At 35.4% G+C, this 25,206-nt stretch overlaps 1 protein-coding gene across 12 annotated transcripts in view; it reads right to left on the bottom strand.

Annotated features, from left to right (window-relative positions):
- The window catches only part of REPS1 (RALBP1 associated Eps domain containing 1), an 88,106-nt gene that overhangs the window by 10,784 nt on the left and 52,116 nt on the right, over nt 1-25,206 (bottom strand). For 3 of the 12 annotated variants that reach the window (XM_010379512.2, XM_030928545.1, XM_030928546.1), the window contains exons 9-14: nt 14,674-14,795; nt 11,150-11,230; nt 5,792-5,879; nt 4,965-5,066; nt 2,367-2,439; nt 688-806 (exon numbers count right to left, since the gene is read on the bottom strand). In XM_010379512.2, coding sequence (XP_010377814.1) covers nt 688-806; nt 2,367-2,439; nt 4,965-5,066; nt 5,792-5,879; nt 11,150-11,230; nt 14,674-14,795 — 585 coding nt within the window. The remainder of the gene's footprint in view (nt 1-687; nt 807-2,366; nt 2,440-4,964; nt 5,067-5,791; nt 5,880-11,149; nt 11,231-14,673; nt 14,796-25,206) is intronic. The other 9 variants (XM_010379514.2, XM_010379509.2, XM_010379516.2 and 6 more) reach the window with 5 other exon arrangements.

Genomic DNA, 25,206 nt, shown 5'->3' on the forward strand with positions numbered 1-25,206 from the left:
TCTGCCCTAACTTTTTTATGTTAACCAAGGTAACAACAATACTGCCAGTTCTTCAAAAATTGAAAACCTGGGTAAGTTATGACTTTTCATCTTCATCAGCCAAATTGAGATCTATCAGTCCCCCCCAACTTGATATCACAACATTATTCTTTTAAAATTTCCTGTGACATCTCTCAGGTTCCCATCTTCATCATTTGCACTCAAACACACTTTAAGTGGTCGTTAAGAAAAAAAAATTGCCTCTCATCTGCTATCTTTTTAACCCAAATTTTCCTTCAGATAATTTTTTTTTTTTTTTGAGACAGGGTCTCATTCTGTCACCCAGGCTGCAGTGTAGTGAAATAATCTTGGTTTGCTGAAACCTCTGCTTCCCGGGTTCAAGGGATTCTCCCACCTCAGCCTCCCAAGTAGATGGGACCACAGACATGCACCACCACCTCTGGCTAATTTTTGTGTTTTTAGTAGAGATGGGGTTTCACCATGTTGGTCAGGCTGGTCTCGAACTTGTGACCTCAAGTGATCTGCCTGCCTCTCAAGAGTGCTGGGATTACAGGTGTGAACAACCACACCCGGCGAGACAAATATTTTTAAAAGACATGTTAATAGAAACAAAAATAAAATGTGTATGTGTGTTGGATTAACTTTAAAATTAAATGATAATGTATATTATGGTTCTCTAGCCCCTACCTGTGGTGACTGTAAAGGTCCGATTCATATCTAAAGACGATGATCTGGAATGAGAGGGCTGTGGCCTTGGAGGGGGAGGTGGTGGTGCAGTGTTATCAGGCGATGTTCCTGAATGAGATCTGCAAAATTCACCCCATCATAATTGGTCATACTGATATCAGAGCTTTTTTCTTTTTAAACATTCAAACTTGACTAAGCAGCAAAGGATCTTATTAGCATGACATTTTGTCAACACTCAAGTATGTAAGTGTTACAATAAATTAAGATAGCACTGTTTTTGATGTATCCTAAACAACTGATTATTTTATGTGGCTAACCATTTTTTTTAAATAAAGTTATTAAGCAAAATTTCAATTTTTTTTTTTTTTTTTTTTTGAGACAGTCTCTGTTGCGCGGGCTGGAGTGCAGTGACACCATCTTGGCTCACTGCAATCTCCACTTCCTGGGTTCAAGCGATTCTCCTGCTTCAGCTCCCGAGTAGCTGGAATTACAGGTGCATGCTACCACGCCCGGTTAATTTTTGTATTTAGTAGAGATGGGGGTTTCACCATGTTGGCCAGGCTGGTCTCGAACTCCTGACTTCAGGTGATCCGTCCACCTCAGCCTCCCAAAGTGCTAGGATTACAGATGTGCCCAGTCTCAAAAATTTTGAAAATAAATTTAGTTGTCAAAATGATTTCATAATAGATTGCATACTTAGAGTGTAATGCTTTCCCATTCAATTAAAGGTAATAATAGTCTGAAAAAAAAATTGTAAAAAGGAAAGTCTACTTTCAGATATGGTTAGCTTTCAATCTATTAAGGTCTGGATTTTGGTGAGCTGCAGTACCCTTTCGTGTGTCCACACAGACCATCTCATTTTAGAGGTGACTATGCTCAAACTCAACTCGCCCTAGAGATTCACTTCTTTGCTACCAAAGTCTTTCATATTCTGAAAAGAGTCTCCGAGGACTCTGGTAATCTGATCTTCACATATGAGAATAAATAGCAGAGTAAAATCCAAGATGACTGAGAATGCTAAGAAACACAGGAAGAACTGCATGAAGAATCAGAAAGGAAGACAAGCAGCCTTCTGACTCTAAGCTGTTTGGAGATTCTGCATCCTCGCTACACCAGGCATGCAGCAAAATGATACTTACCACGTGCAAAAAGTGAGGAGAGAAAGATGCTTCTGTCCTGCACACAGTTTTTAGTGGATGGTAAAGCCCTTGCAGACAAATCTCTAGCCATCCTCCACCCTATCCCACACCTTTCCTGTTTGTGCCTGAAAGGTTATATGTAATGCAGAACTTCAGGGTGGGGAGGTGGCCCACCACTGGACTGTGCTTTTGGATGGTGTTTTAAAACACAGAATTCTTTTGGTACTTGCCATAAGGCTATACATGTATTACTTAACAGATTCTCACTGTTTAGGTACAAAAAGGACTTACAAAACTTCTATCGCCAAGAAGTTATCACCTCTTTTTAGAGCTTCCACAAAATACCATTTAGAAAGTCAGGGTTCTTTTTGTTTTTCTATTCAAGTGGAAAGGATCAAAATTACTTGTCTTTTACATAAATCAAAAAGTAACCTATCAGCTTTCAGATAACAAAATCATTTGTGCTTGGTTCTAAGTAGTTTTAAACATTAAAATGCAGAAAGATAGTTTAACATGCTTTTCATTGACAGAAATACTGACCTTTGACGAGTTACATTGCTCCCGATCTGTTCTGGGTCAGAAGTAAAAGAGTCTGAACTACTGTAACCATCTGCTGATAAATGGGATATGTCCTATTTAATAATAATCACTTCTTTACTTTTTGCTCTATCTACTCCAAACAAATATAAGTGATATGCTGTTTCAAGCCAGAGATAGTCAAAGATTGGCTAATAGGCTAACAGTTCATCCTGGTGTTATTAATTGTAAAAAATTAACTACAAATCAAATAAATCATGGCATATTTACACAGTAGACAAAGCAAGTTATAGTCTAGAAACAATAATGAATACTTAATGATGCAGAAATATTCAAAATAAGTCACAGAACAGTACATATACAATGCGGCCCTCCAAATCTGTGGTTCTCTATCTGTAGGTTCCACAGCTGAGGATTCAACAAACCGCAAACAGAAAATATTAGAAAATAAAGTAACAATACAACAATAAAAATAACACAAATAAAAAACCATACAGCATGACCACTGTTTTTTTTTAATATAGTTCACGTGAGTGTGTGCGTGCATATATAAATATATATATATATATTTTTTTTTTTTGATAGAAATAAGGTCTCACTATATTGTCCAGTCTGGTCTCTAACTCCTGGGTTTAAGCAATCCTCCTGCCTTGATTTCCGAAAGTGCTGGGATTACAGGTGTGAGCCACTGTGCCCGGCCCAATAAAACAACTATTTACATTGTATTAAGTATTATAAGTAATCTAGAGATGATTTAAAGTATACAGGAGGATATGCATAGGTTACATGCAAATACTACACCATTCCACATATCAGAGAGCTGAAGATTCAGATTTTGGTACCCATGGGGGTCCTGGAACCAATTCCCTAAACATATTGAGGGATGACTGTATTATAATTTCACATTAGTTACAAACATAACTTACATATGTGCAGAATGAGAACTAAAGTTGACAATGAATCTGTTAATCATGGACATTGGTGGACTAGTGAGAATATGATTATTTCATTTTTATCTATTACATTTCTACAATAAATATGTCACTTCTGTAATGGACAAAAAGGTCACTTTTAAAGAACAAATTAGAAACCTTTAAATAAAGTAATTTTAAAATTGTTAATGTGAAAATTAAAAATTTGACATGGGAATAAAATGTGCTTACAGAAGAGAATCCCAGAAATAGACTAAGAGTTGTGACAGAAAAAATAAATTTTAAGATAGGAACTCTAGAGAAAATCTGAAGGAATATTACTATATACGTTCAAGAGTCATAAGCTGAAGGCACTGGTTAATTTAGTTGTATTTCAAAATGTATCTCCTCCTTCCTTTTTCTTGTAAATCACAGAATCATCTAGTTGGTACAAGAATGACATTAAAATGAACATATTTCCATCTGGATATTTTAACAGGCACCTCGAGTTTAACAGATATGAAACTGAACTTGATTCTTTCCCTACAAACCTACTGCTATCAGTTTTCTTCATTTCCCTGTTGTCCAGGCCAAAAACCCTGGAACCATCCTTGACTCCTTTCTCTCTTACATCCTATACCACACAGGTAAAAGCAACTCTTGAGGTCTTTTCCTCCACAATGTACACAATAGCCACAGTCCAGCCACTTCTTATCACTTCCACTGCTTGCACCCTAGACACCAAGCTGTCACCATCTTCTCTTGCCTGATTACCCCTGTCTCCTAAATTGTGTACTGTTATGTCTCCCTTCTTCTGGCCTATTATCATTAGGACAGCCAGGGTGACCCAGTTAAAAAGGAGGCTCAGATCACATCACTCCTCCATTCAAACCTTCGACTGGCTTTTCATCTCACTAAGTCAAAGAAAATCTGACACTGCCTCCTGTTACTGTCCTACCACTGCTACCTTTCCCTGTCAAATTTGCTAACTAATTCACAGATTTTGGTACCCATGGGGGTCCTGGAACCAATTCCCTAAACATATTGAGGGATTCCAGGTATTTGCTTGCTATTCTAGTAGAAGCAGGTCCTGCCTTAGGGCTCTACATTTGCTGTTTGTTGGGCCTTAATTTTCCTTCTGGATTTGTACAGCTTAATTCATCTCCTTCAAGTTTTCACTCAAATGACATTTTTTTGGTAAGGTCTTCCTTGACCATCCTATTTAAAATGGCACTCTCTCCACCCTCTCCCAGCTTTATTTTTATCCACAGTATTAGTTACTTTCTAATATAAGAGTTACTTTTTATCCCCCCTTTATCTCCCTTACAGAATGTAAACTCTATAGCAGCAAAGACTTTTTTTACTGTTCAATCCCCAGTGCCTAGAACAGATCCTGGCATACTGTATCCAATTAACACTGGCTGAATGAACGTATACACAATTTCTTGTGTGATAGAAAAGGAAGGAACTACTTGGGAAACAGCCATTAAGACCAAACCTGGCTTACACAGAGAGGGATGGCAAACAGGAGGCCTGCATTGAAGCAGGAGTCAATGGGCAACCATTTATTCACAGACAGGGCAAAGTGCTATCTAGCGAAGACAGTATTAAATGGGTACACATCTGAAATAGTCAGACTCTAAATCTAGACTTAGTAAACTTCAAATGGAAGATGTAATACTTCACTTACCTACAGTATTACCAGAAGCAAATTTCACTGATGAATTTATCTTATTTTCTTCTGAAAGGTCAGATGGTTTCACAAGTAATGGGCTAGTGGGATTTGTATGATCTATGAATTAATAGGTAAAAATACAAGATATAGGTATTTGAACTGATAAACTCATAAAGCTCAGAGTGTAAGACTTCATTTAAATATCCAAAGAAGTGGCAGGTAAAAACATAAAATGTAAGACAAAATAGTATTTTTAATAAAAACAAATGTAAAACTATTTAGAATTTCATTTTCTGTCATAATAGAAGATAGTTTATAATGAAAAAGTTTATTTGCATGTTCACACTTAATTTTATTCCTGTAGCACACTTAAACAAAACACTACATAAATAAGCTGTAAAGTAAGTTAATTTATAACGCTGATTAAAAAAAAAAAAAATCTACCTTTGAGAAACCCTGAAACATTTAGTCTAAAATGAGACATTCCAAGAGTTCAAGTAAAACATATAATTTCCAAGCCAAAATTTATTTTAACATATATCTCTTCAGTTAAAGTTTTAACATATTTTAAACGTAAATTTACAAGGGTGACCATAAAAACTCACAGGGTATTAGAAATGTCACATTTTCGTATGTCCTTATTTTAAAACTCTATAATTTAAAATAAACTCCTTTTAAAAACTGCAACATAAATAAATACGCATGAACATATACATAATTACAGAAAGTACTAGCTTAAAAAATAAGCAACGATGAAAGAAAATTGAACCTTGACAGAATAATTACTTACGTATTTTAGTTTGATGCAAAACTAAAATACAAACCAGCAACAGCTTCCTTACCACTGCCAGTTCTTTTAAGTTCCATTTCCTGCATGTGGATTTTGCTTGGAGTCATACGAATGGGAACTGGATGAACAATAGCAGTATCCTAGAGACAAATGGGAGGAAATACAGAATTTGTATTAAAATGTCAAGCTAATGCCATGCAATAATCAAAACTAATAAAACTGTAAAAACCAGTGGACAGGCTTTCCCATTTACACTAAGGCAGGCACGAAAATAAGCTTTTTAAGTTAAAAGCTCTAGAATTCTATCTAAAAATCAAGCTCACTATATATGCCTAATATCTGCTAATTAAAAAAAAAACTTTTTAAGTGGAGTGATTAAAGATTTACGTGAAGGCTGGGCACAGAGGCTCACACCTGTAATGCCAGCACTTTGGGAGGCCAAGGCAGGAGAATCACTTGAGCCCAGAGAACAGCCTAAGCAACATAGTGAAACACTGTCTCTTCAAAAAATATAAAAATTATCTGGGCATGGCCCATTACTTATAGTCCCAGCTACTCAGGATGCTTAGGTAGGAGATTCCTTTTTTTTTTTTTTGAGATGGAGTCTTGCTCTGTCGCCCAAGCTGGAGTGCAGTGGCGCAATCTTGGCTCACTGCGTTTCCACCTCCCAGGTCCAAGTGATTCTCCTGCCTCAGCCTCCCAAGTAACTGGGATTATAGGCACCTGCCACCACGCCCAGCTAATTTTTGTATTTTTTGTAGAAACGGGGTTTCACCATGCTGGCCAGGCTGGTCTCGAACTCTTGACCTCGTGATCTGCCTGCCTCGGCCTACAAAAGTGCTGGGATTACAGGCTTGAGTCACTGTGCCCGGCCAGGTAGGAGAATCCTTGAGCCTGGGAAGTGGAACCTGCAGTGAGCTATGATCATGCCATCTCACTCCACCCTAGGTGAGAGCTAGACCCCATCTCAAAAAGTGTGTGTGTGTGTGTGTGTGTGTGTGTGTGTGTGTGTGTAAGATGTACATTTAAAACATGCTCTTATAAAAACATAGTTCAAGACAATATTAAAAAGTGAGGAATGATCTGATAAAATTATGCAAATGAGTCTTGAGGTTAAAATAAACTATTTCATGAGAATCCAAGAACTAGATAACAGACTGAAAACTCATTTTCAGTAAACTGCTCAAGAAAATTTGATACTTTTTTAAACCTATGAAACAAAGTTACTGAAATGCCTATGACATTGCAACAGCAGGCACAATACACACTTCCTACAGATTAATTCAAAGTGTTTAAATTTGATTGTCTCAAAATTTAGCACAAAACTGCCACAAAGGAATCCATTTTTTAAAAGAGAAACAAGACTCCCATTCTAACAAGGTAATACTTTTCTTAAACCTTTCTCATTACTGTAATACAGCTGATATTTCTAAACTAGACTAGACTAGAGTCCAGTCTAGTTAGAGGACTAAAGGAATTGATAGTAAAGACTTCTGATTAGAATGAAAGCACAAAAGAAAGGGTGAGAGAATGAAGACAATGGTGGCCTCTCAGAAAAAGAAGGAAAAGAGAGGCGTACCTGGGACACAGGTAGGCCTCATCCTAGGGACTGAGACTCCCAGGGCAGAAACCAGAACCAGATCAAGTACCCAGCTTAACAGCAATAGACCAGCTGAGATATATCACCAAGGGGGCTCAGCTCCTCCTATGAGGGGTCAGTTCACACTCTGTATGTGCGGCTGCTAAAGACTGAATTTGAGATCTTAAATTTTTAATATCTAGGAATGAATTAAGTTTATAATTTAATGTGGAGGATAATGGCCTTTCAGTTTAAGTCGGAAACTGTTTTGGTAAGACAGTACTGTGCTAACACCAAGCCCCTGCTACAGAAGGCAAAGCTCCAGCACACTCTCTCTTATCTGACATATCTCCTTGGCTTATGCTCATCTCTGAATTCCAACAACTGATAATAAATTCTTTACATCTATTACACTACCAAATTCATTCAAAGTAATTTCTTGCCCCTACACCAGGGAGAATCTCGACAGGGTTCATGTACTTAACCAATCAACCTAACACTTGCCCTACAACTAAAAAATTATAGTTACAAATCATATTAACATTATAGATGGATGAAAGTTTAGATCTGTCATATAATAATGAGTCATTCTCAGGAAAGTATTTATAAAAATACCTTTAAGATATTAAGTTATATTTTGGTTATAAAAACATGGCTTTAGGAGCAACTCTACTATTTTCTTAATTTACATTTAATACCAGAAATAACTGTTATGAAAATCAGAATTTACCTTTATAAGGCAAGATTAAAGGAGAAAAAAATGATAGTTCATGAGAAAATAAGTTCTTATTCCAAACACAAAGCAAATTAGAAATTTAAAAAAAGAAAAACTTCTTAGATGCTTTAATTCGTAACATTCATCTAAATCTATATTCAACGTATGTGTATGTGTATATAAAATCAGATTTATAAAGCTTGGAACAGCTGGGAATGTTAACTAGCATTTTCATATATTTGCAGTGCAATCAATCACAGCAAAGACTAATTAATGCATTACATTTCTCATCCGCCTACAATTTTCCTAGTGTTTTCATTCATGTATATCCTAGCAGAAGCAGATTCTACCAAAGTCTTTTAACTGACAAGCAGTTCAAGAAAAGAGATCAAGTTTCTGGAAGCAAGACCATCAGAATCTCAATTTCACCAGAACTATGAAAGCTTAATAACTAACCATCTGGTTTGCAAATGGGGTCACTGCACTGTGTAGTGGTTGTCTCTAAATGCTACAGACCAGTCTGGAACTTTGTACAGACTTTTACTGAGCAAATGGCTAATTATTATAATTTAGTTTCTTTTTAATAGTCCGTTAAATATTTCCAATACTGTAAGAAATGTTAAATTCACATTAGAAGTGTAAGTTTTTTTTCCCCCTAGGTGATTCCCTTCTAATCTGAATGTGCCTTATTTACTTACTTATAATCCTTATTTATACAAAGCCTTGCAAAGGATCATGTGGGATTGTGGCTACAGGCTGTAGTGGGTCTGTAGATGGGTAATACTTCAGGTAAGTATTCAATGAAGGTTAACAAACTTAGACACTGTAGTACACAACTAACAGAAAGCAGGCTACTCCTCTAATTGAAAATTTAAAGTAAGAATACTGGTTGGGAAACAAAGATCAGATTTAAGTTTGCCACCATAAAATAAATAAGATATTTCTAGGTATTAGATTATAAATATGAGTATTTAAGAATGACAATTTTTTAAAATCAAATTCAGGTCTAAATTCAAGTTTAAAATGCAAATTAATCACTCTATTTTCCAAGAGCCTCCTGACACATTAGAGAAAACAAAGGAAAGTAGTGAGTCACATAATTTTAGACACTAGAGTTGCAAATTTGAGTATTATTTCCAAGAAGTGTGAAGAACATCACTGCTATTCAACCAACTATTTCTCTACATTTCCTGTCAGTCATAGGTCAATTTATTTTGTTTCTGAGTTCTAGATTTTTATACATAATGTTCTTGCCTGGCCTGACAAAGAATCATAATACTATGTGTGATTATTGTCACTGTTTTTTAAGGGTTACAGAATATAACAGTTTCTTTATTGCTATATCAAACCTTCCTTCCCATATAGAGTACTTTCATTAAGTACTTTCATATTAGCTTAACTGTACAATAATGAGACAGGAATAATATAGAGAAGCAAAACTTAAAGCTTAAAGGTAAAACTTTAAACTTAAAAAGAAAACATAAAGGTAAAACTTTTAATTTACAGAACTTGTCAATTCAGCCAATAAGCAGCAAAGTTTTCAAGCACTGCCTTGTATTTCTCCTTCATTTTTCAGAGACTAAAACAAAAAATAAATGCCTTAAATGTAGCAAGAAATGAGAAGCAAAAGGCCGAGATAATCTACATATCAACTGGTCCTTGAATACTTAATAGACTATAAAATAAACATTTAAAAAACATACATTATGTTTGAATTCAACAAATAGAACAGCAGCCTCTAGATTTCATATAAATTCTTTAAAATGATAAAACACATTAGGCCAGGCGTGGTGGCTCAAGCCTGTAATCCTAGCACTTGGGGAGGCCGAGGTGGGTGGATCATTGGAGGTCAGAAGTTTAAGATCAGCCTGGCCAACATGGTGAAACCCCGCCTCTACTAAAATATATATATACACACACACATACACACACACACAAAATTAGCCAGGCGTGGTGGTGGACACCTGTAGTCCCAGCTACTCAGGAGGCTAAGGTAGGAGAATCAGTTGAACCCAGGAGGCAGAGGCTGCAGTGAGCTGAGATCGCACCACTGCACTCCAGCCTGGGCGACAGAGCGAGACTCCATCTCAAAAAAACAAAAAACAAACCACATCAAAGGACCATTAACTGCTAAAGGTATACTTTATCTTTAAATGCCATTTCTTCAAAATCTCTTTAGATGACAAGACCACTTTTACATTTAATTAATAAATGCTGGCTGTCTTTGATCAGATCATCTAAAAAGAATGTCTTATGTCATTTTCCCCGTATCTTTCTACTCAGCTCATTTTTAAAATCTTGCCTTTACACACTTCTTCACTTCCTGCTTACTCCCTCTTTTCTTTTTGGAAAGTGCTTATTAGCACGTCCTTGTCTTTAAATATACATATACATATATAAAGAGAAAAAAGAAAAAGCAGAGAAGTGAACAGGGAGAAGAACAATTAACAGCTAAGGTTTTCAAAAAACCCAAGGGACAGGTGAAGCATATATTAAATTAACTCTGTGGGGATAGAATTTATTTTTTAAATCAGGATGTGAACTTTGTAGCATTTTCAAAGCAACACAGTAAGCCACAAGAAGACAAGACAGAGGCTCCTTTGCATAAGGGGAATATTTGACCAACATCTTGTATTGCTGAACTTGATTCTCTCTAACAGGACTCAACATATTAATTAAATAAAAGCCATGTCATTTGGCGTGTCAAAATAAAAGATGACATTACATAGTTACATATGTAGTACATATTACATGATGTGTAAGCATACAAATACTATTTACATAAAGTGTCACTACACTGAAATAAACAGTATGTATATAAAATATACACTTAATTAGCAAATGATAAGGGTAACCAAATAGATTGTCACAAAAAATGCTTCTCTAGACACATGTACCAGATTTTAAAAACGTAGTTTTCTCTCAACAAAATAACTAGAAAAAAGGAATGGTAAAAAATGTCTTTCCCACCATTAAGCACACAAAAACTGAAAAGCCTGCCGCCACTTCCTTCTAAGCACTCCACTGAATCATGCATATCAGCTAAAAACGATAATGAATGGAAATTTGGGTTAATAAAATTAATCTCAAACAAGCAAGCTAAGTGATTGACTTACAGGATCAGCTGGTGCAATGTTAGAATCAAATTGGGTCAGAGTTTGTGAGCTTGAAGAGCGTTCACTAAATGTCTCCCACTGCTGAATAGACAGAGGAGAGACAAGTCAGCATGATGAGAAAGATGGAGTAAAAGATCACTGGAGAAGATTTAGCAAAGTAATTCAGAGGTTGCACTGCAAGTTGTGTTTCATAGGTTTAACAAAATTCAGTAATTTCTATTTTTCCATCAACATTTTGTATTTATTCTGGGTCATCTTGTAAGGTGAGGGGCTTCACAATCAAAAGTATAGTAATGATTTATTGCAATCTCTATGGAAGAGATTTAAAGCCTTACAGAATTAAAATAGAACACAATACAGGAACAAAGTCTAAATGATATAAAGGTCCACCAAGTAAAAATACTAAAGAGGCACGTCTTGACTAAAGAAAGAATAACACCAAATCCCTCTTTGAACATTCAAATGTTAATGTACTGATTTTGTGATCCTAAAGAATCAAAGTTTTGTTCAAAACAAAGCAAGTCAGTGTGACTTGCCAGTGCGACCCCTGAAAGATGATTCTATTATGTACGTGCACATATTTTACACATATGTATAGATATTTAATAAAATATAATTGATATAAAATGCAAAGAATTCTGGAATTAATATATGTAGAGCTTATGTCAATCTGTAGCAAGTCAACCCCTGCAATCAGCACTACAAACAGGGCCATGCCAGATCACAAGACAGAACTGCCAATCAGGCACCCCCGCTTCCCCACTCCCTACCCCATGCTAGAAAAATCAGAATGCGGCCACAATGAGAGCAAATCAAGCATCTGAGCATGAGTTATATACAGAAGATGTACTTTGATATGAAATACTACTCTTCTAAAAGAGGTACACAAAAAAATATCATACCTCTTAAAACAGGTGGAGTGATAAGTCAATATTAATTATAGTAAATTCCATTTGTTTTGGAGATCTTAGTAATAAAATGGTATAGAATTTTTACATCAAAATTGTATTAAAATTATCATTTAAATCTGATTCTCAAGAATTATCAGTTATCCTCTAAAGAGGAAAAACATCTACACACACACAATGTATACACACAAATATTTACACAAAAGACAAAACTACCCCATAAACCAAAACCCTCTTTGGGAAAGTATACACTTTTATGCTTCAAAGTTCAACTTACTATTTACAATAGTGACATTTAAGTTGAGAAGATATATAAAAATTAAATATCAGCAAATGAGCACGTTAGTGAAAATTACCTACAAATATGGCTAATACAATAATTCCACGACTTTTCCTACAGATTAGTTTTCATATGAAAATTAAGATATTCTGAGAAATACTGATCCATTCAAAGTATTTCATGAATTAAAAATCCCACAATAATTGCTTTTATCATGTAGCATCATTTCAGGAAAGTTACTTATCAATATCTGTTAATATAATTAGTTTTTTCCTCAATAATTATTGTTACAGGGACACAGAAGGAAGTTTTAAAATCCTTATTATCTAACTGTGGAGAAAAGTTTACAGAAGATTTTTGCCAAAAAGAAGGTATTTACTTGTGTACCTCATTTGGGTGGCATGAAGTTTAACTTAGTTTCACAAGACTGCATGTAAGCTACCTGGAGGACAAAGGGACACTCTTATCATCTTCATACTTAATTTTTAAGGGCTCACAGCTGTGGAACCAGGCTACTGGAATCCCAGTTAGGCTGTGCAAACTTGGGCAAGTTACATAACTTCTCTGTGCTTCAGTTTCTCCATCTGTAACATAGTATCTACCTCATAAGATTGTTCAGAGAACTAAAGCAGTTAATATACATAAAGAGTCTGTTTTGTATTGTTTTTAAAACAGAACTGACATATCAAAAGTGCTCCATAAAGGTTACAGATTATTAGTGTCATCTCTTATACTGTCTCATCGGTAACCACAGATGCTAAATAAATCTATGTTGAAAGATTACTAGTGCTTTGTGGAAGACAATTAAAATGTAATCTAAATTCCATATCCTAACTAGATATTTTTAGAAATATCATTAAATGTCTCAAAATCAATGTTTTATTGACATTTTGATTTTTCACATATAGAAAAAAAATTATGACCTCATTACCAAATACTATAAATAAAACTTGATGGGAATATTTCAGTAGGGAAAAATGCAACTTTTACTATCTGAATTTAGAAGGGACTTCCATCTCTAGTCTCTAATGATCACATATGATTTTATTTAGAATGAACATGGGTTTTAGATTTGAGATGCTTTAGAAAGAATCGTTTTTATTTACAAACTGATACCAATGGAATAAAAATATGCTTTTAATATATTGGTTTTTTAAAAATAACACAAAATGAATAGACGCAGCAAAAACAGTAGTGTCTCAACAACAATTACCTTACTTTCCATAAACCCTCTCTATTAGCAAATTCTTTCAAGGTTTATTCCCTTCATCTAGAAAAGCACTTGTAGTAATGGTTTTGCATCCAATGCTAAGATGGATGGTGTGATGTTATAATGTCTCAGACACAAGTATCTTGACTGCGATTATGTCATAGAGCAGGAAGTAGTATAAAACCAGTTACTTCTGTTTTCCAACTGTCCAAAATTATTAATATCTAGCATGCTCTTCAATCCAGCATTTTTCTGGCTTTAAAGGGCATGGAAAGGACAGAAGCTTAGAACTTCTTCCTGAAAGTGAACAAACTTTTATATATTTATATTTTTAGCATTTCCTACATGCTACAAAAAGAAAAAAAAAATAAGAAAAAACATAACTTGTTCACAAAGAAAACTGCTCTAATAGGGGCCTAAGCAGGTGTTTTAGGGGAGGCAGGGCCTCAGGTCCTCTTCCCTTATTCTTATCAGTGGCCCTTTTGATGTTTTAGATAATGTAGTTTCAAAGACACTGGGAAACAGTGCATTTGTCCCAAATTCCATTTTGCACACTGTGCTTGGTCATATATGACACATCTTTAACGCATTCAATATGGCTAAACATTCTGTATTGAATAAAACTAATTATACAGAGTTTTGGGGTTGTAAAACATACTTTCTTCACATGGAAACTGAATCAGTCACTTCTCTTATAATTTCCAATGCTAAGATCCCAAATGTATTATTACATACCTTGTTTACAGGACTGAGAAGGCAGTGTGACACGGTGGATGTGGCAGTTGACTAGGTATCAAAGGACTTATGTTCAAATCCTAGCTCTTGTCCCTCACTGGATATGAGATCTTGGCCAAGTCATTTACCTTTTGATGGTTAAACTTTCTAAATCTGCCTCTCTAAACTCACAAGGTATTAATGGGGATAAGTGGTGGAAATCAAATGACAGAATATATACTTTGAAAACCACAAAAAAGTCACATAATTACAAACATTTATCATAGTATATCTGATAGATTCTCTCAATTATGCATGCATGCTGGAAGAGACAGACTGAAATTACCCTCTTTGGAACATCTTACCTTAAAAGAGTTAACTTTTAATGAAAGAAAAGGAAAGCTTTGCTAACCTCACTGCTCTGATTCAGCTCAGGCCATGTCTGGTTTAGTGACGGCATTGATGGTGACTTGCTTGGAGGAGCTTCAGCAGGAGAGCCTGAATAACCTACCTCACCTGGCTGATCCCCAACATCTGCAATTTAAAAATAGAGAAATTCTCTATAAAGACTACACTGTAGTTTATTTTAGGCATATTTACTTATTTAAAAAAAGCTAACAGATGATTTTTACAAGTAGTAATGTATAATGTAAATCTCCTTTCCTCATGTTCTCAGAGAGAGCATTTTAACAGACATTACTTATTCCTGCTACTTATGGTCTACCCAAAACCACAGTTTTTCATGAAAATAAAATCTAGTTAGGAATAAAAAGAAGAAGGTTATATATAGTAACACTGCAATAGGTCACATGCTTTAAAATCATTTTCTGGTAATAGAAATAGATTTATACCAGTTTCCCAAAGTGTATTCTATTCCATGGAATACTCATCAGTAAGGTGGCTTTGAAAAATTAGGTTTTCTGCTCAAATAAGTTTGGGGAAACAATAATTCTTTGTTGGAGCATCCGTATGCACATTTGTATATTAAGACTTGTGATGTCTCAAAGTAAATAAGCTTTATTTAAATCAATTTTTTTTTCCAGACACACATCCTTTTCATCAAATAAAATCCTTCAGTATTCCCTTGGAATATACTTTGGGAACTGCTGACGTATACTAATTCACTCACATATCCTCTACAAATCTCCCTTGTTAACAAAAAACAGCATATACTTGCAAGGCACACAGCAAAAGAAGAGAGTCCCCAGTCATGGGAAAAAAGCAAAGTCAATAAGCCCCATATGAAAATTAACTTTTATCTAAGCTCACTGGCACTTACAGACTTAACTGAGGTAGTTACAAATCCATTATACTATTTCAAAACAGTTTTTAAAGTATTTTGAGGTATCATATTCTACTTTTAAGCATAGTTAACCTTAATTTAAAATAACTCTAAATTATGTTTAAAAACAGAAGGAATTTCAAAGGTCACTAAACTCTCATTCCAATTCTTCAAAGCTGGCTTTGAATATAACCCCAGTCAACAGGGAGTAACTAATCGGTTTAGAACTCATATCAAAAATATCATTTCAATATCATTGTGTCTGACCATAGGCAAGTTGCATAGGCAAACAGCACCTGAGTTTCTCCATCAGAAAGACAGCTGCCATTAAACGTTAGCACTATACTTCAGATTTCTAAATAGACAGCCATATAATACAACCTAGCAATGTATAGCTTTTAACTTTTCAATCTATTCATTAGTAAATCCTTTAAGTCTTAGTGCCTAACATAGGACCTAATACATACGGGCACTCAGGTGTTTACTGAATCAGTTTCCTTGTGTAATCTTTTTTATTTAACTTCATTCTCCTTTACTGTCCTTTTCCTAGGACCACAATTAAGTATTGATAGCTGAAAAAGTTCTCCAAATGTCCCTTCTGCTATTGTTACATGCCTCCCTCAAAATATTTCCTTTTTACTTACCCAGACGTTATAATTTTATAATTATACTACATTGCAAGTTATAATCTGCAGTTCAGAATTGTACTCTGATTAATTTTTGTTTTCTAAGATCAGAAATTATTTCTTTCTTGAGTCCTATATCTTCTCAATAGAAGTGTCTGGGTAGTATAGAGGTAGGAAGACTTCAGATATTATTCTATGAAGACCTCAACTCAAAGTTCTTAGAGAAGAACTTATGAAAAAATTATTTAGGATAAACAGTAGTAGAAAATTCCTCACTGGATAGTTTTCAGTGGGAAAAAAAAACATTATGAACCTTTATCCCCAGTGATAACAAAGGGAAAGGGGAACAGTAGCTATAAATTTGACAATTTACTGAAAGTGAAAGTCTACTAGGAGAATAATAAAGAAGTATCTTTAGGGGATTCCCCAAAGCAGATGAGTACTGAAGAAAATAAATAGAATTAAAACAGTATTAACTACAGAATGACTAATTTTTGAAAGAATTTATTTAAAGCAAGACTCTATTACTTTAGTTTTAAATATCAATCTTAGGGCAATCTGGAAGTCCTGGTTTGGCTTTCAAGACCACAGTTCTCATGATTTCTTCTACTGACAAATTTAGGGCCAGGCTGTACCACACTCCCACCTCAGGGCAGTTAGGATTTGGGACAGATTCTGGAAATATTTCTGGTTCACTGGTACAAAGCTGCAGTGGGTCTAGTTGCTTGAGGCTGTGAAGTGAAATGCTAGTCACCCAAACAATTATACTTTACAGCCATTTCAATAGAGTTATTTTCCTACAGTTGTAGTCCTCAAACTGTGGACCACAGACTCCTTTCTAAGAGTCCCTCCCCAAGACTCTTTTAGAGATCTGAAAGGTGAAAATTATTCTTATAATAATGCTTTTCCCATGTTGACTTTTGCAGTGAATCAAGGCAGTGGCAACAAAATATAGTCATTGTACTCTTCACTTACAGTTATTGTATTCCTTACCCCCCACATACATAAGCATTAAATTTAAATAAACAAAAATATGTATGCTGATCTCACTTATGAATGTTCATGAAGCAGTACAAATTAATTTTATTAAATCTCAGCCCTAAAAACACATCTTCCTCTATGTGTCAAAATGGGAAATATATACACACAACACTTCTGCTGCATATGAATAAGTACGATGGTTATCTCACAGAAAAGTACTTGTATGATTCAGTTGTAAGCTGAACAAGCCACTTTTTTCATGGAACACCATTTTTCTTGAAAGAACAGCTGATAATCTATAATAATTCAGACTTGGTTATCCAGCAGGCATTTTCTCAAAAATGAACGAAGTGAGCTTGTCATTTCAAGGAAAGCAATGTTTTCAGTATTTGTTTCCAATGGTTACTAATGACAATGCTGAAGGTTTCAAGGGAAAACTCAAATTTTGGAAAATGTATATCCATGTCCATAATCTCAAGAGCTTCCAGCACTTAAAGGCTTCTTTGATAAAATAGGTTGTGAAATCAGCAAATACACTTTTTAAATATTTTATAATGAAAGATGTCAACATCTGAAAGATGTAACTCAATGATCTGATATTTTACAAATATCCAATGCATTATGGTATAAAATCAAGTAAAAGTACAAAAAAATGCATTAAAGTGGCTTCAGCTTCCACACTGCAAGTAACCTTTAAGAAATTTATCATTTGTGCTTTGATGTGGTACCAAACAATAATTATGTTATCTGAAAAAGCCATGAAATAGTGCTTCCTTTTATTGTGTGAGGCTAGATTTAACTTGGAAACTTTTTTCTCCATAAGGCCAGATAGTAACTATTTTAGGTTTTGTGGCTATAAGGTATCTGTTACAACAATTCAACTCCACCATTACAGTGCAAAGGCAGTCCTAGACAATTCATAAATAAACGATGAGCACTGCTGTGTTCTAATACAATTTTTATGGACACTGAAATTTGAATTTCATACAATTTTTAATGTGTAATAAAATATTATTCTTCTTTTGATTTCTTTTCAACAATTAAAAAGAAAAAATTTTCTTGGCTTGTGGGCTAGTCAAAAATGGGCAGTAGGCTGGATCTATCTCACAGGGCTTAGTTTTTAGACCCCTGGTATACCTCAAACAAAACAACATATCCAACAGACAATGCGGAAGCAAATATGACAATTTCGTTGTCTTCTATCAAGACAGATGTAAAAGATATTCGCAAAAATGTAAAATAATGCCACCCCTTTTATAATTTTTTCTTTAATTTTGGAGCATACGGTTATTTTCCTAAAAATATGCCAATAGGTAATGGATTATTGCTTTTTTACATAAAGTAAAAACAAAAATTAATCAGTTTTAATTTCTAATAATGTAAGTATTTGATAGATCTAACCCATGTAAACGAAGACTCTTGGGGTCCACAAATTTTAAGAGCGCCTAAAGGGGTCTAAAGATTTAAAAGTTTGTTCCACATTGAAATAAACGACGACGACAACAACAACAAAAACCAACCAAACAAAAAAAGATTTAGAAGTTTGAAAAATTGCTGTCCTAGAAAATCCAAAAATTGTTTCTGGGATAAATTAGCAAAATTACGCATTGCTTCTCTCCTATGTTCTAGAAACCAAGAGTCAGTCTATGGACAACCATTTGGTCTAGAAATAAACTGTACCTCCTTCAACTTTGCTCCAACAAAGAGCTTCCTGCCCACCCACAAATGTTAGTCTTTAAGACTGTATTTTTCCGGAGGCAGGGGTGTAGTTTTACTCTTACCTGATGCAGTGTTCCAACCTAGCCTCCTGCTGGAACACTGTGTCAACCCTGCCTCCCTCCTGTGGGTTCTGCTCTGCCCCTGACATCATCAGAGCATCAGGGCTGAAAAAGAAGAGTACGAGCCTAAATTATTCGTTAAAGTTAACCCCAAAAGGGCTGTTATGCAAAAAGTATTTCCACGTATAAAAGTGTGCCTGAAAGAGACAACCCAGTATGATCACACTGACCTACGGTTTATTTTACATTTATTCTAAGTTTGCAAACACTGGAAGAAGTTTCACCTCTCTATCCTTTCAAAGAATCTGGAAAGTTCCCAGATTCAATTCAGTACAGTCTACCTGCTAAACAACCTCTTTCTCAGAGCTCTGGTTTTATTCTAGCTTTGTAACCTACACATCCTAAATTTCTCTTATATTCTTAGTATTATACTTGATATACTAAAAAATTGTCTCAAAAGTGCTGGCAGTTATTAATCTTACAGAAATATATATACTCCCTCAAAGTCTTATAGTTTAAAACTTACTTTGCTTTCAAGCAGCAAACAAATCTAGGAATTTATTCAGTAACGAATGTTCAATGTTCCAACCTCATTTAATAATTTCATCAAGGCAGAAATAACTTTTATTTGAAGACTATTATTCTTGTAAGAAAAAAATATGTAAAATGAAAAACAATCAAGTGTTCATGACTTTTAAGTCTTCAAGGAAAACTACAAATGGTAACTTTCATTCATATTTAAAAGACAGTGTAAGAAAAAACCATGTAAAATGAAAAACAATCAAGTGTTCATGACTTTTAAGTCTTCAAGGAAAACTACAAATGGTAACTTTTTCATTCGTATTTAAAAGACAGGCAAAAGCAATGCATATGTAGAAAGATAAAATTTAAGATATGCTTTGTTTTTTATTCAATGATATTATATGCATCAAAAAACTAGTAAGTTCTATTTCCAAAATGAACTCCACTTTTCCCCAACACTTCACAAAATGGAAACTTAGTAAGCAGACCTTAAGAGGGTTTATGAAACTTATTCAATAAAACTACCTTAAAAGAGGGTCTATGTAGAAGACTAATTGTTTTCAATTAAAACCAAAGGTTTAAAAAAAACCAGAGTAAAAATGTCCAACAAGGTTTGAAAAGAAACAAAATATTCACCCAAAATTCTTATTAAACTGAACTTGCTGACTTTTTACAGCATTGATCAACATTTGACAGTAGTGCTCAACATCTGACTCAACTATTACAGTTCAAAGAATATTACCTACAATATATAAGAGGTTCCCATTATCCAAAGAAAGCTAAACATGGGAAAAAATCCACTTAAAGTTAATCCATTCAAAATAAATACTAAAATTTCATAAAGAGGAAAACAGTTAATTGGAGCTTTATCTTAAAAACTTACAGAGAAAATAGTGGAAATAGAGTATAAAGAACAAAGACTGAAAGATAAAATGGTGGCTCATGCCTGTAATCCCCACACTTTGGGATTGGGAGGACAAGGCGGGCGCTTCACGAGGTCAGAAGTTCAAGACCAGCCTGGCCAACATGGTGAAACCCCGTCTCTACTAAAAATACAAAATTGTGCTCGCTTCGGCAGCACATATACTAAAATAAAAATACAAAATTAGCCAGGCGTGTGGCGCATGCCTGTAATTCCAGCTACTCGGGAGACTGAGGCAGGAGAATTGCTTGAACCCGGGAGGGGGAAGTTGCTGTGAGCCAAGATCGCGCCACAGCACACCAGCCTGGGCGACAGAGCAAGACTCCATCTCGGTGGGGAGGGGGTGGGCGGGGAGAAAGATAATGTTACTTTTTTGGGGGGTATAATTTGGTGGCAAAATTAAAAAGCACTAATTGAGTCAGTGAACATTTACTGAGGGCCTATAGGGTTCCAAGCTCTCGAGACCCAGTACTGAGCAAGACAAGGGTCCCATTCCCATGGAGTTCTCTTTCTAACCGAAGAAGACAGAGACGTTCATCTTTCTTTCACTTTTAACTTTCATAGCACAACTGCAAAGGAAAAAGGTCACTTCTACAAAAAATAATTGTAAGTATCATTAATTACTCCCAAGGATACTTACTAATCTGCTGAATTTGAAATCATAATCCTTTTTTTTTTTTAGGACAGGGTCTCGCTTTGTCACCCAGGCTAAAATGCAGTGGTGCGATCACAGCTTACTGTAACCTTGAATTCCTGGCCTCAAGTGATCCTCCCACCTTGGCCTAGCAAAATGCTTCTGGGAGCCACTGTGCCTGGCCCAAACCATAATCTTTTAAAGCCCCTACTATTGTTATTGTCCTCATAGAGTTTTTGCCCTTCAAGTATCATCTGCCCTTGCTTGTCAATGTCTTTGTCAGGATTTGAGTTCTATTTACTTCGACCGAGTTCATTAAATGGTGTATTTTTACTAATATATGTAATTCAACTGTACTGATTTATCAGCTACAATACCCAAATATCTGGAAAGAAATGACACACGACAGAGAGACACAGCAGGGTAGGCAGGGAGACAGACAGCGACAGAGTATGTCTGGGGGGTAGGGGTGGTTTGAGAAGTAATTTCTTAATTAGAAAACTAATGATAAGCATTAGTGCATATTTTCATTTTTTTTCCTCTGCAACTAAGGGTACCTGAATATGAATTTTCAAAAACAAAGATTCCAGGTTATTTGTATAAAACAAAGATATACATATAAGCATGTTCACTGCAGCAGTGTTTTAAAGATAAAGCCAGAAAACAACCCCAAAATCCATCAATAAGAAACTGGTTAAAGCACATCATATTATGGAATACTTTGAATCATAAATGCGATGGCTCCATATATTATTGTATTAGTCTGTTTTCACACTGCTGATAAAGACATATGAAGACTGGGCAATTTACAAAAGAAAGAGGTTTAATGGACTTACAGTTCCACATGGCTGGGGAAGACTTCACAATCATGGTGGAAGGCAAGGAGGAGCAAGTCACATCTTATATGGACGGCAGGAGGCAAAGAGAGAGCTTGTGTAGGGACACTCCCTTTATAATACCATCAGATCTCATGAGACTATTTACTATCACAAGAACAGCATGGGAAAGACCTGCCTCCATGATTCAATTACCTTCCACCGGGTCCCTTCCACAAACCTGAGAATTCAAGATGAGATCTGGGTGGGGACACAGCCAAACCATATCAATTGTAAAGCACAAAGATGTCCAACATTGTAAGAAAAAAAAAATCAAGGATGTATAGTATGATTGCATCTGCATAAACACCAATACCTGTGTGTAGGTTTTTATATATATGTTAAAAATTTCTGGATGAATATGAGAAACTCTTAACAGCGATTTACTTACACAAAGGTAGTCTCAAATCTGAATTTATGTGGATTTCTAGTAAACTATTCATGGAAAGTCTCATGTGCCTTCTCTGGCTTAAAAAAAAATTCATGTTGGAAGTACTTAAGAGTTTGTAGATCCATGCAACGCACTCTATAAACAACAATGAAACATCTGCCCAAATCTACTGTGTAAAGTAGTGATCATGCGGAAGGAGATGGATACAGGGAAGCACACATCCCTTTCCTTCTTTCAGCATCTCAGAGATTGGCGAGTTGCACATGTGAGCAGTGTGGTGTAGAGGTGGAAAACAGAACTCATTGGCTCAGTCATTTAATCATTTCAACAATGTGAATGTCTGTCTATTCCCGTACTCAATTTGCACCTTGCTAGGCACTGAGACATAATGAACAAAACTGATCCAGTTCCTACCTTCCTAGAAGGCTCTAGTCTAGTTTGAGAGAAAGATATGTATCAAACAATCACAGAAGTACATTAAAATTGCAACTGTGCTTTGCAAAGGAGAAGATTCTTTAGACATTAAAATGTATAGTACCTCAACGTGTTTGTGGCAGGCCATCTTAATCTTTTTTTTTTTAAAAGAAGACAAACACTCTTAAAAAGCTAAATATTCTTTAATTCAATTTCAGAAAGCTCTTTCTGCAGATGAATTTTGTATGCTTTCCTTTGTAAGACAACAAAAATCAAGTTTCCCTTTCTATTTACTTTAGTTGCCAAATTCAGTGCTGATGTTATTCCATATTCTAACTCAGGTCGACAGAAGTACTTCTACCTATAATCCTTATAGTTCTATTTTATCTATGATTTAACCCTGCATACCTGTTCAAGTAATTTTGGAAAAAATGCACATTTACCCCACCCAGTCTGCATGCCTATAGAAAGCCTAGCATGTTACTATAATTCAAGTGACCACTGCTCACCATCTATTTGCCTCTAACAGTTAAACTTTAAGTACAGAATATTTGTGGAACTAATGTTTTAGTATGTCCCAACATCATAAACCTAGGATAACAAATCGCTATATTTTCAAAGGTAGAAAAATGTCAAGAAAAATACCTTCCTTTGAAAATGGAACACATGTAGAATTCATCCAATATTAGTACAGTGCCTGGCAAAGTGGTATGTTTTGAACATACTACAATAAATAGGATACATTTCCCTTATTTCAAGGAATTCAGAGTATAGTGATAGAAAGGGGGGAAAAAACCAGGATTTAGTGTGGTATATTTCAGTAATTAGCATGTAGAAAATGCTATAAGAGACCAGAAATGAGATAAACCACCTCTGCCTATAGTCAGAAAGGCTCCACAGAGGAATATTTACAATAAATTCTAATCTCAGCCAAAAGAAACTATTTGAGTATGACCCTCTTAACCGTGACCTTTTAAAAACACAGTTATTTTTTCTTTTTGTTTTTTTTTGGGGGGACGGAGTCTCGCTCTGTCCCCCAGGCTGGAGTGCAGTGGCGCAATCTCAGCTCACTGGAAGCTCCACCTCCCTGGTTCACGCCATGATCCTGCCTCAGCCTCCCGAGTAGCTGGAACCACAGGCACCCACCACCATGCCTGGTTAATTTTTTTTTGTATTTTTAGTAGACGGGGTTTCACTGTATTAGCCAGGATGGTCTCGATCTCCTGACCTCATGATCCACCTGCCTTGGCCACCCAAAGTGCTGGGATTACAGGCGTGAGCCACCGCGCCCAGCCAAATCACAGCTATTTTTATAATTTTTTTTTTTTTTTTTTTAAGACAGTCTCACTCTGTCACCCAGGCTGGAATACAGTGGCGCAATCTCGGTTCACTGCAACCTCTACCTCCAGGGTTCATGCAATTCTCCTGCCTCAGCTTCCCAAGTAGCTGGGACTGAAGGTGCACACCACCACACCTGGCTAACTTTTTTTTATAATGATTTTTACGGATACTGACTGACCCACAGTGTCACAAAACAATTTCTATACTCAAAGGACCTTTTGTCATGTGAATCTCAGGTTTATGATAGGTGGGAAAAAAAAGATAATTTGTATTACATCACCCCAGAATCAACAGAATTCCAAAATCTATCATTTATAAATATGAAAAGCAGATTTGAATGTAATATACCATGGGATCCAAATGTTTACAATAAATTTGGTCAGAAAACCGTATGTTGTGAGGGGAAAAAAACTATCTGGGTCTGTGATAGTTTCAAAATTATATTTAGGGCAACAGTGCATAGATATACACAGGCAATAAAATCAGTCTGTCTTTGTTAAACAGATCTAACAGGCGTAAAATTAGACAAAAAGATAAATGCCCAGAAAAAAACTTCCTGAACCATCAACCTTATAGATCAAATTTACAAAGAACTTGATTTTTATTTAAATTAAATAAAGGAAAAAGAAACCCAATAAATGTATGCAAAAGCCAGATTCACTGACAAATATAGCAGACAACAGAATCAGACAAGCCTCTACAAAATCACCTACAAGACAATAAACTTCATTTAGTTTCTTGGATTATTGTGCTGTTGGTTTTCAAAGGCTTGAAGTCATATAAAAGCTCTAGGTACAAGTCCAATTTCTAAATCAATGATACTGAAAGTGTGAAGTTACCACATTTTATTCTCTCTTTTGGTTGCTATCATAGGTGTTTAACAAAGAAGTTGTTTTTATTTCTTAAGTAGGTAAATCAAAGTACTTTGAATCAAAATTACCTAATAAAGATACTAAGCTTTCAGCTCAAGTTAGAGGCTGACGCTTCACAACTACCTGAAATAATCCCCAAATGCTAGGATTATCATAGAAAAATGTGTTTAGGAAATTAAAATCAATGCCTTATTTTTAGAATCAACCTATTGGTTGATAAAAGGTCAGTGTACAATTCAGGTCCTGAAATGTGAATGGCATCAAATCCACATTTCAGGTGGAGAAACGGAAGGGAAAAATACAGTAA

Source organism: Rhinopithecus roxellana, chromosome 4 (assembly GCF_007565055.1).
Source record: "Rhinopithecus roxellana isolate Shanxi Qingling chromosome 4, ASM756505v1, whole genome shotgun sequence".
Taxonomy (NCBI): domain Eukaryota; kingdom Metazoa; phylum Chordata; class Mammalia; order Primates; family Cercopithecidae; genus Rhinopithecus; species Rhinopithecus roxellana.